This window comes from Genypterus blacodes, unplaced genomic scaffold (assembly GCF_046128005.1).
Source record: "Genypterus blacodes isolate CSIRO-AG114 ecotype Tasmania unplaced genomic scaffold, CSIRO-AGI_Gbla_v1 ptg000143l_1, whole genome shotgun sequence".
Lineage (NCBI taxonomy): Eukaryota > Metazoa > Chordata > Actinopteri > Ophidiiformes > Ophidiidae > Genypterus > Genypterus blacodes.
Window position 1 is genome coordinate 824,381 of NW_027466945.1, and position 16,054 is coordinate 840,434.

Sequence of the window (16,054 nt, forward strand, 5' to 3'; positions counted from 1 at the left end):
CCTAAAGCGACTTTTTTACAATTTACGAAACAGAAACCAAAACTTTCAATTCGATTTCTGACAACACATTTCTTTGCAATAAACCTTAATTCCGAATATGTCAAAAGCAAAATGAATTCAGATCGACGGGACATTAACGGTTCAAATTTTGTGCGTATACGCTAGATTTTTAGCACACGCTTTTATTTTTTTGAGTAGCTATCGGAAGTGTGACGTCCCTGTAGTGCGCTTGCGGCACTGTTGGAATTATTGCTGCTCTAAAATGGCCGACGCTGTCTGCTTGTATGTCTACTGAAAAAAAAAACAACTCACAGACAAACACGCAAGAAAATCCGCCGGATCGGGTGTCGGCTTCTTCTGAACCGTAGCCTGCATCTCCTAACGGTAAACACGGCGATTTTTCATCCGTTTAAGCCATTAGCATCACCTCCGTCATGATTCATATTTGATTGACACTTGTCACATCGCCTTTACCTTCATCTCACTGCAGTGATTTATGTGTTTGATTTATGTCAATTTGTTAATGCGAATAGAAAATTCATTAATTAGACTGTTAGATTAAATTTTCAGTTTGGGTTGATTTTTCTGTTTGATTGAACGAAGGTCATTCAGGTTATTGCTTAGTGTACTGCTGTAATATTACGCCGAGGGATATTGAACAATAAATAATAATATGAAGGAAAACTAAAAATGTCACACTTAAATACTAGAAACGTTTTTATTTTGTGAATAATCAATCAAATTAATAATTTATTTCTAATTCTAACAATGTATCAAGGGTTTTGAGGAAAGCAATGGGTAATTATTTGTTTACTTGTGTTTGTATGACTTGAATTATGTAACAGTTGTCAGCCCTGTTTATGTTTTCCTCATTCCTCCATAGACCCATTTTCCTTTTCTTTGTCTCTCCTTTCTCTTATGTAGCGCTCTGGTGTTTCCTTTTCTGTGGCTGTTGATTCCCTGGACGGGGGCTCAGTAAAAGGCAGCAGACATGGACACCACCACGTCCATCAAGATGACCACTCTGGCCATCCAGAACCTGTTCAGCTATGTGGAAGAGGAGAACCTTCCGGCGCTTAAAGCTCACCTGGACCGATTCAAGGAGGTTGACGGACGTAGCGACGTACGGACCTTCTCTTGTCTTTTGTTCATTTGTCAATAAATTTCTATTTTAATTTATACATTAAGAATTTTTTTTATTGTATTATCTCTGCCAAAGAGGTCATGCTTCAGTTTGCTCTAAAAGTAATGAACAGATTTGAGTGAACTCATTACATTTTGGTACCAGTTGGTGGTGCTGTAATATCCACTTTTACATTTTGGCATTTAACATTACATTTTAACCTTTAACCCCCACCGTTTTTTAATCTCTCTTGGAATTTTGAGTCAGTTGTTATTATTTTATATGTACAATAGAATCCATCAAAAATTGTCTACCAAATCGGATTGACCATGGCTTAGTCTTCAAAAATGTAATATATTCAATATCAATATTAAGTCAACCTGATGGTGGCGCCATAAGAACAACAGCCACATTGTGTCAATAATGTTGCCACCTGACATGAAGAAGCAGCTTGTAGAACCAAAGGTTGGTTGGTTTGTTTGTTAGTGGGTGCAGGGGGAAGATCATGATCTTGTCATTAACCTAAAATTAGAGGATTGTTGGGTCTTGACAATCTGATTATCTTCTAGTTTGTTTATTAGCAGTATTACTCTCAAATGTTCTGAAATATTGACAAGTGGAAACCCTGTTAAGTTTTGGTGCTGATCCAGTGGCCTTGGTTGACTAATTGATTGCACAATTGGGAAGTTTGGCCACACAAAACACAAAAATAAAACACAAATCTAAATAAAATTACTCCAAAATATTGATCCCAATATACTCTCAATACATCTGATCTGGTCCAGATCTGACACATTTTAAAAACCTCTTGTTATGAGAAAAAAAGTGAAATCTTGCCTCACAGAAAGGAGGTTGTGGGTTCGAAGCCCCATCCATAATTCTATGCAGTGGAGTTTCTCCAATGGTGTTGGCAATGATAAAAAAATGTACATAATAATAATAGTAATAATAATAATAATCATAACAACAATACTTTGTACGTATACATGCCGTTATTCCAGTGTTTTTGTGTTTCCTGTTTTTTGCTTTTCTTCTTGCTGTATCCTGATATCTTGGGGTTCTCTGTGCAGAATGGTCAGACTCCGTTGATGCTCGCGTCAGAGCAAGGCAGCCTGGACATCGTGCAGGAGTTGATCAGGAGAGGAGCAGACGTCAACCTGGACGATGTGGTGAGCAAAATGATATTATATAAAAAGAATATGCATCCTTGTTAATGGAATTGTAAGATAAAAACTCATTTGTACTGACTAACAATCTATTTGTGGGGAAGTTTGAACGCAACTATGAACAAACATTACAAATTCCACACTCGGCCCACTGATCACTGAGTAGGTAGCACAGGACAACGTGCTTTTCTCCTCTGCTCTGCTCCCTGTCGAATTCTTGACTGTTGCTAAGATACCAAAAGGGAATAGCTGCTGTTTCCATAGTAACGTTGCATTGTTTGTATTTTTTGTGAATGTGTGTGTGTTTCTCTCTCTCTCTTTCTCTCTCTCGCGCTCTGTGTGTGTGTGTGTGTGTGTGTGTGTGTGTGTGTGTGTGTGTGTGTGTGTGTGTAGGATTGCTGGTCAGCTCTGATCTCAGGAGCTAAAGAAGGTCATGTCGCCGTGGTGATGGAACTTCTGGAGAACAGTGCATACATCGAACACAGAGACATGGTGGGAAAACACTAACCTTTGCATTATTATGATTATTATTAGTAGTAGTAGTGTGAAGTATGAAGTATATTAGTACTAATAGCAGTACTAGTAGTATGGACAGTGAGAGAGTTAATCTTGGTACAATGGAGCAGATTTCCCTGTTGCTGTGTCTCCCTCCATACTCTCATTATGCCACGTGGCAGGAAGGTGGATGGACTTTGGTTGACCCAATTTGATGCAGGAAAACATCCAACAACAACAGATACAGACAATTTAATGCAACAAAGATGGCAAATGTAGTGGCTGCAAGAGATGTTCACACACATTACTGAGTCTTTGCTTTGTGACTCAGTCAAGACTATGTTACATATGTGTATATATACTTAAATGGACGCCAGTAGACTTAATGTGTGTGTATGTGTGTATGCATATCAGGGTGGTTGGACCGCTCTGATGTGGGCAGCTTACAAAGGTCGTCTGGAGGTCACCAAGGTTCTTCTGGAGAATGGTGCCAATCCCAACACTACTGGACAGGTAACTCTCTCTCTCTCTCTCTCTCTCTCTCTCTCTCTCTCTCTCCCTCTCTCCCTCTCTCTCTCTCTCTCTCTCTCTCTCTCTCTCTCTCTCTCTCTCTCTCTCGGCTGGCACCAAGTCAACCCTGAAGTACCTGCACCAGTTCAGGGGTCACTTTGTAAATCATTAGCCTACCCCACCTTACGAGCACAAGGGCTGGCTTGTTGCACACAAATCAGGTGCAGTCAGGATCCTATTTCCCGTGCATTACTATGACAGAATCCCCTCACAGAGTTTGTTTTCATAGCTTGTACATCATCTGACAGCCAGTAAATCAGTGAGCGGTAAAGCCTCAGCCTCAGCTTGCTTGCGCTTATCGGCAAGATGCCACCTGGTTACTCTCCTGTGTCGCAGGCATTAAACTCACGGTTCGGGACCTTCAGCTATTTCAAACTATTTAAAACCTTTTGATATATTTCATAGTTTTTGAGAAATCCATGTAAAAAACAAAATACTTCACCCTTTTTCAGATTTGTAGTGTAAGGACTGCTAAGATTTTTTACTACAGTTTCATAAGCTGCCCCTCCACAGCTTTTCAACCAGAAATTCTCTCTTTCTCTCTCCCTCCCTCTCCCCCTCTCTCTCTCTCTCTCTCTCTCTCTCTGTCTCTCTGTCTCTCTGTCTCTCTCTCTTCCTGTCTGTTCACAGCAATACAGTGTGTATCCCATCATCTGGGCAGCTGGTCGAGGACATGCTGACATTGTCAAACTGCTGCTTCAGAATGGAGCCAAAGTGAACTGTTCTGACAAGGTACACCGGATGGAAAACAGCACAAATATCATGAACACACATCAGAGTCAGAGTTCTGAAATACATCGAAAAAGTGTCAATTAACTGTGAAAAAACGTGTGTGTGTGTGTGTGTGTGTGTGTGTATGTGTGTGTGTGTGTGTGTGTGTGTGTGTGTAAATCAGTATGGAACCACCCCTCTGATCTGGGCGTCCAGGAAAGGACACTTTGACAGTGTGATGCATCTGTTGGAGAATGGAGCCGACGTCGACCAGGAGGGGGCGGTATGTTCTAGCACACAGTATCACAACCACACTACAGTATTAGTACTACAGTACAGCATCAGTACTAATGTCATCACCTCTGCAGAACTCCATGACGGCTCTAATTGTGGCTGTGAAAGGCGGATACACCGAGGTGGTGAAGGAGCTGCTGAAGAGAAACCCCAACGTCAACATGACAGACAAGGACGGAAACACGGCGCTGATGATCGCTGCCAAAGAGGGATACACAGAGATCGTCCAGGACCTGCTGGACGCCGGCACTTATGTCAACATTCCTGACCGGGTGGGTGTGAAACACACACGGCACAACATCACAGCTTAATGTTGAAACATTAGTGTGTTGGTTGCAGCATTTTTGAAATACTTAGTAAGTGTGTGTGTGTGTGTCTTGCAGGGCGGTGACACTGTGTTGATCGGGGCTGTGAGGGGAGGTCATGTGGAAATTGTCAGAGCTCTGCTTCATAAATATGCCGACATCGACATCAGAGGACAGGTGAGGATGATGATGATGATGACATTGTTCAAATAAGTGGTCGAAATGTATTTTTACAAATCTGTAAAGCAGGATCAAACCATTGTAATTGATTGTTTTGCCAATTTCACATACAATGTCTCAAACTGCTTTACAGGCCCACAACAACAAACGTCCCTGTGAATGTTCAGTGGCTTTTTTGTTCAATCATATAATGTTTTTAATGAATCCAGGAGAGTAAAACCGCACTGTTCTGGGCTGTGGAGAAAGGAAACGCCACCATGGTGAGAGACATCCTCCAGTGCAACCCAGACACAGAGAACTGCACCAAGGTGAGAGCAAAACCTCAGCACACATCACAGCAGCTCTTCCTGACACATTAATATTACAATGATAAAAGCTTCGGTTTTGGTCACGGGAGGAGAGAAAACCTGTAGTGTAAATGAAAAAAAGATCAGTGTATAAAATGTGAATGGTGTTTCTTAAGGATGGAGAAACTCCGCTGATCAAAGCCACCAAGATGAGGAACATTGAGATTGTGGAGCTTCTGCTGGATAAAGGAGCCAAAGTTTCTGCTGTGGACAAGGTGAGGAAAGAGAGAGACAGTTGGAATTGACAGAGTTCATACATGCACATCACCAAATGATATACAAGTTGTGAAAAAGCGTAAATACAGTAAATCCAAACAATAAGATTAACAATAATAAATCCTGTTTCCAGAAAGGGGACACACCCCTGCACATAGCCATCCGTGGGCGAAGCCGGCGACTTGCTGAGCTCCTCCTCCGAAACCCCAAAGATGGCCGCCTGCTTTACAGACCCAACAAGGCGGGAGAGACGCCCTACAATATCGACTGCAGCCACCAGAAGAGCATCCTGACTCAGATCTTTGGAGCTCGTAGGTCACACACACAGATGCTCACACGCTGACACTCATTCACATACTACACACACACTGCATACACACACATGCACACAATCAAACACATGAATGAAGTTAATCTTGTAAATCCCTGTCCCCCCTCCCTGCAGGTCACCTGTCACCCACAGAGTCAGACGGCGACATGCTGGGTTATGATCTGTACAGCAGCGCCCTGGCAGACATCCTGAGCGAGCCCACCATGCAGCCCCCCATCTGTGTGGGGCTGTACGCTCAGTGGGGCAGCGGCAAGTCTTTCCTGCTGAAGAAGCTGGAGGGTGAGCTCACAGCGTACACCAGGCTTGACTGATAACTTCTAAGCCAGAGTGTAGTCAACAAGTACTTGTATTGAATTGATCAAATTTATGATGGTAGCCTGTTGAATATTCTTACACTCCTCTTCAATAGCTGTACACAGTTGTTGGATATTGGTTGAAACTGGAACATGCTGGTGTAGTGTGTGTGTAATGTGACGGTCCAAAGAATCTGAGAGAAATAAGATCTTGGCAGTATTATCTGAACAAATTCAACATGGCTACAAAAATGTTAATATTTTGGTCCAGTATAGTTTCTACCTGATTTGGTCCCTCAGGCTTTCACCTATAGTTGGTCTTCTGTCTTCTGTTTCCCCAAGGGGTTCCTTTGATAGAACATTGTATGTGCTGGATAATAATACTCCTATAGCAATACTTTCTAAAAACTGTAAATAAAAGGTTATGGATGGTATGAGCTGTCTGACTTTAGCTCATGTTGTCCGTTTGTTGCTCCTGTCAGATGAGATGAAGACGTTTGCTGGTCAGCAGATCGAGCCATTGTTCCAGTTCTCTTGGCTGGTGGTGTTTCTGTCTCTGCTTCTCTGCAGTTCTGTCGCCATCATTCTCGGCTTCACAGTCGACCCGAAGCTGGCCATGGCTGTATCCCTCAGTCTGCTGGCACTGCTGTACCTGTCCTTTGGTAAGACCCAGACTATAAATCGCAAAAAGCATTAGCTGTAATACTGTTTATGTTGAGTAAAGATACAGTTTAAGTGAGGGGGAGGGGAACCCAGTGTTTGTGACGTCAGCACACATAGGAAATAACGTTTCAACATGTCAAAGAATTGTTTTTGCTAAATTCCAGGCATGGCAAGCTTTTAAACTGACATTTGCTCTGGTTCTGCAGTGGTGGTATACTTTGGTGGTCGTCAGGAGGGCGACAATTGGAACTGGGCGTGGCTCCTCAGCACCTGTCTGGCCCGTCACATCGGGTATCTGGAACTGCTGCTGAGGCTAATGTTCGTGAACCCGCCGGAGCTGCCGGAGCAAAGTACCAGAGCGCTGCCAGTCAGGTACAGATTTATAGTTCATCGCGTTGTCGCCAAAACTTGCATCTTGGTATGTTTTTTACAGTGAAGTGTCTCAGCAGAAACGTAAGATTTAGGATGTTGTGTCTGTGACCCTTTGGGCTAAACAAACCCTCTGCTTTCATCCCCGCAGGTTCTTGTTCACAGACTACAATCGTCTTTCCAGCGTGGGCGGAGAGACGTCGATGGCTGAGATGATCGCCACGCTGTCAGACGCCTGTGAGAGAGAGTTCGGTTTCTTGGCGACCCGGCTCTTCAGAGTGTTTAAGACTGACGAGAAGCAAGGTGAACATGCACGCAAAAAGAAATGCATACACACACTTAAAGTAATGCACAAACCGAAAAACACATAGAGACACACTCTCCTTCTCGCTCTCACACACTAATACACACGTATGTATTGTGTATAATTGCAAAGCTGCTTCACAAACATTAGATAGTTTGAATAATTGAAATAGGTATTGAAGAAGTAGAAAATGAATGTTTGCATCGTGTCTGATTTTGTCCCGTGTGTGGGTCTACTTAGGAAAGATGAAGTGGAAGAAGACCTGTTGCGTCCCGTCCTTCATCATCTTCATCTTTGTGCTGCTGTGCCTGGTGACGGGCATGGCGCTGCTCGCTGTCTTTAAAGTAAATGGCGAAAACCAGACAGTGAACGCTGTGCTGATTGCCATTGCAAGTGTGGTGGGTCTGGCCCTGCTGCTGAACTGTCACACGTGGTGGAAGGTCACAGACTCTGTGCTCAACTCGCAGAGGAAACGCCTGCACGGCGCCGCCAACAGGATGCACAAGCTGAAGAGCGAGGGCTTCATGAAGGTGATTGGAAGTCTTCTGGTCTGTTTTTTAAAGATGTTATCAACTTGTATGGCAATAGAATATCTAAACATTTGAATATGGGTGTCTGCTGTCCTGCTACAGGTGCTGAAGAACGAAGTGGAGCTGATGGCGAGAATGGCAAAGACTATCGACGGGTTCACGCAGCATCAGACGCGGCTTGCAGTGGTCATCGACGGCCTTGACTCCTGTGAGCAGGACAAGGTCCTACAGATGCTTGACACGGTCAGGAAACACATTTTCATTTTCATTTGATTATTTAGTGACAAATTCACCCCCAGGGTTAACACAGTGACACACTCATCGTCATGAGATATGATTGCCTTTTCCAAATTAGGCCTCCAGACTTTGTAATGTGCTTTTGCGGTTACTGAACATGGTTCTCTGTGTTCTGCAATGTGGCTCATCTGGTTCCTGAAAGTGGTTCTTAAAGTGAATCACCTATGATTTTCCTTGGGTTCCTAGGTGCGGGTGCTCTTCTCTAAAGGTCCATTCATCTCCATCTTTGCCAGTGACCCGCATATCATCATCAAGGCCATCAACCAGAATCTAAACAGTGTCCTGAGAGACTCCAACATCAACGGACACGACTACATGAGGAACATCGTTCACCTGCCAGTCTTCCTCAACAGCCGCGGACTTTCCAGCGCCAGGAAGATGTGTGCAGCTGTGCCAGCAAACGGTGACACCGTAAACACAGAAGGTAAAAAGGAGCCCCCAGCCTTTCCCATATTTTAATAATAAAATCTTACTTTTAACACGACCTGTCTTGCTATCTGTCTCTCTGTCTGCAGGTTGGCATGAGGAGCTGGACAGGAAACTGTCTCAGCACAGTCTGGGAGAACTGACTAAGTTTGGCAGCAAGACAGCCCTCAACCGCAGGGTAAGAGAGGCCAGATTATACTTCCCACATCAGAAACTGTCCATCTACACAGATGGCTGTACACCTGCCAGATTTTGTTACTGGGAGGTTTTGAGGTTGCATCTCTCGCTACCATTTGGTAAATTAGTCCATGTTCCCATCTTCCTAATACTGACATTTAAACGAAAGCTGGTACGTGAAGCTGTGGTGAAGAGGGGTAAAGCTCTCCAGTGCCCAATGGGATGCAGGACAGGCTGACAGACTGTATGTGGAGTTGGACATGTTTCTAATCCAACTGTGTCTGATCATCTCATCTGTAGGATACATACCGGCGCCGTCAGGTACACCGCTCAGTGACGCGGCAGATGTCATTCGACCTGACGAAGCTGATGGTGACAGAGGACTGGTTCAGTGACATCAGCCCGCAGACCATGAGGAGGCTGCTCAACATCATCTCTGTCACAGGTAACGCCAAACACAAACATACAGACCATGAACAGGGTGCTTAGAATCGTCACAAGAAACAAACAAACAAAGAGAAAGCCTCCCGTCCCTGCCATTAAATGAAGTCACCAGAATGAAATGGAGAAAGACATCTTCTTTTTCTATATTGATCCAGGTCGTCTATTGAGAGCCAATCAGATCAGCTTCAACTGGGACCGGTTGGCATCATGGATCAATCTGACAGAGCAGTGGCCCTATAGGACATCCTGGCTCATCCTGTACTTGGAGGAGACTGATGGAGTCCCTGAACAAGCCACTCTAAAGACGATCTATGAGAGGTCAGAGGTCCACATCACACATCACAAACTTTATAACTAAGCATACCATCAAACAGGCATTAGAAACAAATGATCTCACCTTGCCTTGCTGTTTGTAGGGTTTCAAAAAATATCCCAACCACCAAAGACGTGGAGCCTCTGCTGGAGATCGACGGAGACATTCGCAGCTTTGAGGTCTTTCTGTCCTCCAGGACGCCCGTACTCACAGCGCGGGACATTCGAACTTTCTTGCCCTGCACTGTCAACCTGGATCCCAAACTCAGAGAGATCATAGCAGGTACTAATATTACAAATGCTGCTGTTATTGCTATCGACACTGCAGACAGCTTTTTCACATCTTGTGTTCTAAAGTTAATAACCCAGTGCTCTTTGCGCTCCTGCAGATGTTCGTGCAGCTCGGGAGCAGATGAATATGGGTGGGGTCACCTATCCTCCACTGCCATTGCAAGAGGCTCAACGACCCACCTCTGTCTACAGCCAGATGTCCTGTTCACCTTCTGCCTCCTTCACTGGGCCCTTCAACCAGCCAGGAGGTAGTGTGGTCTCCCCTCAGCCCCACAGCAGCTACTACTGTGGGCTGGGACCACAGCACCCCTACTACAACAGAGTGAGTTCAGGGTCCCTTTGAAGTCTGACCCACTTCAACGTAACGTTATCATTCACACACACACACACACACACACACACACACACACACACACACACACACACACACACACACACACACACACACACACACACACACCACACACACAGGCAAGAGCTCAGAGATTAATCTGAGGCAGCCACCTGGTTGATTGGCCTTGTCAGCAGATCTGAGTGTGATTCAGACAAACCCTCAAGTGTGTGTTGCATTAATTCCGCAATAAGAGTTCCCATTAGTTGAACCCAACCTCAAGCATCAACACAAACTTACTTTGAGTTCTTTGACTGCAACAATTCAATTGAACTCAATACATCAAAAACGTTTGTCAAAAAACTAATAATATTTACAATACAGACTTAAGTCTACTGTATAAATTCTTCATAAAAGCTTTGGAGAGCAGGGTAGAGTAATATAATGCCGCCTTTTTCAGCAGCAGTTGTTTGTTTTTGATGCTGCCTTCATTAGTCACGGCTCAAGGAGGTGATGTTCCATTCCGGTCAGCAGATTAGCAGGTAGGATTCATGTCTCCTGACTGATGCCACCACACTGCTTAGACAGAATGCAACACTGATGTCATCATAGCAACCTCCCTCAAAAAAATCCCTCTGCATCTTCCATTGCTCCTCTCATTGGATGATCCTTCTCCATTTTGAGTTATCTTCTGTTTAATTAATATTAAACAGAAGGACTTCATATTTTAATTTCATTGATGTTCTGTGTTCAACATTACTGTTCCACTGCTGTTGTTGGACATCAGCCCCCAATCAGCAAACAGCTTGTTGACAATTAGTAACAAAACCGAAATTGCACAATATGCAATTGGTATCATGTTTCAAACATTATGGTCGGTATGATTTTTGTGAACTCCCATTGCTGAGTCAGGACCAAGACCAAGACCTTTGTTTTGATGTAAATACAAAAACAAACCACTTTATACAATCTGAAAGAAAGTGTAATCATTGGAATTGGGAATTCGTTTTTCAGATCGCCATTTATCTAAAAGTCTTTCTCCTTTGTTTTCGTCCTTACATCCTACGATTAAAGGCAAAAATGCAATCAAGCCTTATAAATGCACGAAAGCAAGAGAGTTCCGCCAGACTATACAGAACATGTTGAGTGTATGAGGAATGTCTGCCCATTGACCAAGTGTGCACATAAGGGCCATAAAGGGGTTATAAATGTTTACATGCCAGAATCAATAACTTCTCATATCCTAGTCTGTTACTAAGAGTAAACATAGATTGATTTGTGCCTATTTCAGTCAGAGGTGTGGCCATGAGTCATTTGGGAAGACATCCTCAACACAACATCACAATACCGTGATTGCACGTTATCGTAGTTATCAGTTCTCTCCTTTTCTATCAAGTTTGGTTTCTTCATCTTCAAACTTGAAATGAGCATTTTGTTTCTCTCCATTTCTTTTAAGTTGTGTCCTTGTTGATGTTTTAAAGATTCCCATGAACATTTTTGATTTTCTCCCATCCCCATCCAGCCATATTTCCCCCAACACCTTTATCAGCTGCCACGCCCACTCGTGGCCATGTCCTACCCACCCCATCATCCTCCACGCACATTTGCTAAAAGCTCCTTCCCCTGGGACTCCAGCGCCAGACCAGTAAGTACACCACCAGCCAGCAGCAGGTGCAGCGAGTGTGACATTAACAGTTCATTCACTGCAATCATGTTATCAAAGTCTTTGCAGGAAGGCCGGTGTTTTCGAATTTTTCCCTCAGGTATTCTTCATATTGATTGTCTCTAACTATCATATGTACTGTTGACACTTGTGTAGTGTTGTGTGCTGCGACCTGTTAACATGGGTGTGGAACAGAAGAGCAAACTAGGAATGTCTTTCAAAGATATTATAAAGTCCTTAATTCATGCTTATATAATCAGCGGAGGCTCCATGACGCCCTGAGAGTCTGGAGTCAGGGTTCCTGATCATGAGTCCCTTTATTATTAGTCTGCACCTCCTTAAACGCATGTTTAAAGAGCAAGGGTGCCACTGCTTCATCTTTGTGCCCTCCTGGTGTTTCCTGTCCAGCTGTTGGCTGTATTTCATGTTTCATTCCCTCACCTGTCTGTCTCTTTGTCTGTCTCTCATTAGCAGTATAAGGTTTCGTCTTTGAAAAGGAATCAGGTATTGAACCTTGTGGCCTAAAATTTTCTCTCCCTTGCTGCTCTTGCTGCCCTCCTCCTCCTACAGGCTGTTTAGAACATCTTCCCTTCTGAAGTCCTCTAGCTACTACAAATCCTAGCATGCACCATGAATTGCAAACCCCGCTTCCGATAACACTTCAGAAACATTTCATCTGCTCTAAGTGAAAACTTGTTTGAAGGTTGATAACAGTCACCCTGAGTCATGAAGGCGCCATTTGGTTTCTTAGAGCAGGTCAGATGTCTGAGGTTTGGTTTGACCTTTGATCCCGTCCCTAGCTTATCCTCTGAGCTTCTTCCAAAACTTTGTTAACTGTGTGTTGCTTTAAGAAACGTACCTATTTTATTATTATGGAAAATGAAAGACCCAATCAAAATCCTTAGACCTTAACTCTCCATTTATGACAATAATGAAGGTATTTGTTCCATCTTTTGTTATTTACGTGGTAAAGTGGTTAGCATAGCTACCCTCTGAGCAGTTGACCCGGCTTCGGTTCCCGGCTAACGCTAAAGTTCAGTGTTTTCCCTCAGGATAAAGGAAGTTTTATCTTTTCTTATTGTCTTTGTTAGCTCGTTTGGACTGACGCTTTTCCTCATCTTGTGGTCGGTCGGATTTTGGCTGCAGTTTGCTCTAAAATGAATGACTGCTGGTGGCTTTAGTAAAAACTGTGTTCGCTGTCAGTTTCTATTAAAAGTGTGAGACGTTCTTCTCTGACTGTGTGTATGTGTGTGTGTACTCAGGGCTCAGCGTCTGTGGTGTCAGGAGTTCCACCGATCCTCCTCAGCTCCATGGTGACAGAGGCCATCTGTGAGCACGTGCGGCAGATTGAAGGCATTGACCAGAGCATGATGGAACAGTACAGCGCCACCATCAGGAAGGTTGGTATTTAGGAGAACAGGACAATCGTGAACAACTGACGAAACATTTTACAAAAGATCCTTCATCTTGGAGGCTGTCCACTGCCCTAAATAGCTCTGAGGGGTGTAAATCAGACCTTCGCGGTGATGTGTCCAATCCTTTAAGTGACCCAGTGAACCTCTCCCATGACCTTTGGAGCCTTCTTTGTGACTCAGAGCGTTTTGGCAGTGACCTCCAGAACACTGAATTGTTATTCTTGTCATTCTTCAGGCGAACGTGAATGGCAGAGTGCTGACACAGTGCAACATCGACGAACTGAAGAAAGAGATGAACATGAACTTTGGAGATTGGCAACTCTTTAGAGCCATGGTTAGTAAAACTCCATGTTTCCCTTTTATATGTTCTGAGTTTAATCAAGAAATGATGACTCAGGAGATAGAGACAGGTTGAGAGATATGACACTGCTGTGGAGCTGTGGATCGTTCATCATTCATTACTTAAACCAACTAATACAGAAGTGTGACTCTGTGTGCAGGTTCTGGACCAGCGTCAAGTGGAGAGCCAAGTGTTACACGAGGACGGCTCCATTGAGCAAGGCAGCGTGGTGTCAGGTCATCCCGGGGAGGTGGGGAGGTGCGCCGTGGCCCCACCCCATGCCGGTGGGGCTCACGCAGATGGCTCGCCCATGTACACCTTCAACCTGAGCTTTGAGGAGCTGAGCAATGTGGGACTGGACGACCCCAGCAGGAACAGCAACATGCAGTGGATGGTGAGCAGCGGAATGCTGACATTTGATTTTACGTTCCTGTTTTGTTCCTAGAAGCTTTCTTTAGTATTTCGTTAGTATTGTACAGTCTACCTCAATTGCACTTATTGGTCTATAATTTGAGTGATTTCAATTTGCGGTATATTCACTTGCAAGAATAATCGTTAATTTCTGGCCGACCACAAAGTTCAGATGTTCTCTGTTGGATCCTCAGGGTGGTCCTCAACGCACAGCCAGCATGACCAGCCTCAACTCTCAGGAATCCTCCAACGAAATCTGTAGGCTAACAGACAAGCAGCAGGCAGAGTACCACGATGCCTACCAAGAGTATATCGCCCAGATGGCCCACCTGGACATGGGAGGAGGAGGCGGAGAGAAGCCCGTTCAGCCTCAGCCGGGACAATTCATGACCCCAGCGTCCGAGGACAAAAATAAGGACAGGAGCGAGCAGGACGGACGCAAATCCTTCACGAAGAGAAGCAAACCTACAGCGGAGAGCACCGACTTTGCCTCCAACGCCGAAGCTCTTGACCCAATCACAGAAGAGGATGAGAAGGCAGACCACAGCTCCTCCAAGTCCCTGCTGACCCGCAAGACATCAGCGGAAAGAGTCGGGCTGTTCCAGGGAGCTGCTGACTTAAAGCTGAAGGCGGGTGGAGGCTCACGCTACCAGAAACTAACCAGCGACGATGAGTCTGAAGAGTCCGACAATGCCCCTCTACTGAAGGATGGAAAGAAGGTAACAGACCCCAAAGTACCAGGGGGCGCTCTGGCCTTGAAGGGGAAAGACTTCCTGTCCGATGGCATGCTGGACAAGAAGGACTCATCCGACTCAGGAGTGCGGTCCAACGAGAGTTCACCAAACCACTCACTGCAGGACGAGGAGGCCGACCTGTCACAGCTGGAGAGGGCAAACCTCATTGAGCTGGATGAGGAGAGCCTGGCCAGGAAGAGTGGCCTTCCAAGCAGCCTGAGCGGCCTACAAGACCCCGCTGTCACACGCATGTCCATATGCTCCGAGGACCAGTGCAGCCTCCTGGCCAGCAGTCCTGAAGAGAGCTGGTCCTCCAAATCCTACAACCTCAACAATGTCGCACTCAACAACAACACCAACGCCCAGCGCCCACCTGCAGAGGGATCCACCGCCACCACAGCCATCATCCTGCCGGGCTCCACCCCCACCACCACCACTGGGGCCACCAGCAGGCAGGGGCCAAACAATGAGAACATCCGAGTGGTTCACCTGAAGAGAAGTCTGAAACCTGGAGACCCTCCGGAGATCACCCTGTCCTCCGATACAGTCACCTTCGGAGAGGAGCGAGAAAGCATCCTGTGACCTCCTGACGACCCCTTCAGATGACGACAGCACCATACTGAGCCGACATTTAGACTACTCACACCAGTCTTGTGTTTGTAGGAAGTGCAAGTCAGTCAACCGTCAGAAGAGTCGGCTCTCTTCTCGGCTCGTGATTAAAGTTTGCGTGTTAGTAGAAGCTCCTAGTGGACCTGTGACTTGTTGAATGTGTTGTGCAGTTTGGTCATCAATGGTGCAGTGGTGTTTTAGTGCATGCTCGCTCACACTCAATTAGCTGCTGAACATGTGAGTAACTCAAAGCTTCGTAGAACAGGAGGAACGGCAACTAGAGGCAGTTTGTTCAGTTGTATGTGCTGTATTGTGCTGTGATACTTATCATTTGTGAAACTTAATTGTCCCTATGAAACAATTGAAAACGTGCATAAAATAAGGAAGCAATCTGGCTGAAGTATGAAGAAAAAAACAACTTCAGGGTTTTTTAAATTGTCTTAATCTCAAAAAAATCACATAAGACATAGAAAAATGTCAAAAAAATAAATGAAATGAAATGTCAGTACCCATCATGAGAACTTTCATTTCTGCACTTAAATATTTGCATCTTGCATCATGTTGCACTTCCAGAGTAGTACTTTAGTCGTTAGCTTGTTCTTCGTCTGTGATCAGTATTAACGTCTTTGTGAGTTATTAGTATGAACTCGTTCTTCCACAGTGTGTGTTAACTTATTCTTCAGCGATTAGAATAACTTGTTTTTCAG

The 16,054-nt window shown here is 44.7% G+C and overlaps 1 protein-coding gene across 1 annotated transcript; it reads left to right on the top strand.

The window, feature by feature from the left end:
• The first annotated feature begins 88 nt into the window (after window positions 1–88).
• On the top strand, window positions 89–15,715 carry kidins220b (kinase D-interacting substrate 220b). Its single transcript, XM_076165278.1, has 29 exons — window positions 89–384; window positions 925–1,123; window positions 2,194–2,292; window positions 2,683–2,781; window positions 3,199–3,297; window positions 3,985–4,086; window positions 4,250–4,348; window positions 4,434–4,631; window positions 4,743–4,841; window positions 5,054–5,152; window positions 5,308–5,406; window positions 5,541–5,718; window positions 5,853–6,017; window positions 6,514–6,693; window positions 6,901–7,066; window positions 7,215–7,366; window positions 7,608–7,897; window positions 8,000–8,140; window positions 8,381–8,618; window positions 8,710–8,798; window positions 9,098–9,242; window positions 9,397–9,559; window positions 9,658–9,836; window positions 9,943–10,166; window positions 11,698–11,820; window positions 13,101–13,238; window positions 13,489–13,587; window positions 13,754–13,987; window positions 14,199–15,715. The coding sequence occupies exons 2-29, from the start codon at window positions 992–994 to the stop codon at window positions 15,318–15,320; spliced, it is 5,151 nt and encodes a 1,716-aa protein (XP_076021393.1). The 5' UTR covers window positions 89–384; window positions 925–991; the 3' UTR covers window positions 15,321–15,715.
• The last annotated feature ends 339 nt before the right edge of the window (window positions 15,716–16,054 follow it).

Excerpts from the sequence above, each read along its gene's own strand:
- kidins220b (XM_076165278.1), top strand. The coding sequence starts at position 992 with ATGGACACCACCACGTCCATCAAGATGACCACTCTGGCCATCCAGAAC. Across the intron at positions 3,298-3,984 it reads ATCCCAACACTACTGGACAG|CAATACAGTGTGTATCCCAT; the intron begins GTAACTCTCTCT and ends GTCTGTTCACAG. Across the intron at positions 5,719-5,852 it reads GACTCAGATCTTTGGAGCTC|GTCACCTGTCACCCACAGAG; the intron begins GTAGGTCACACA and ends CCCTCCCTGCAG.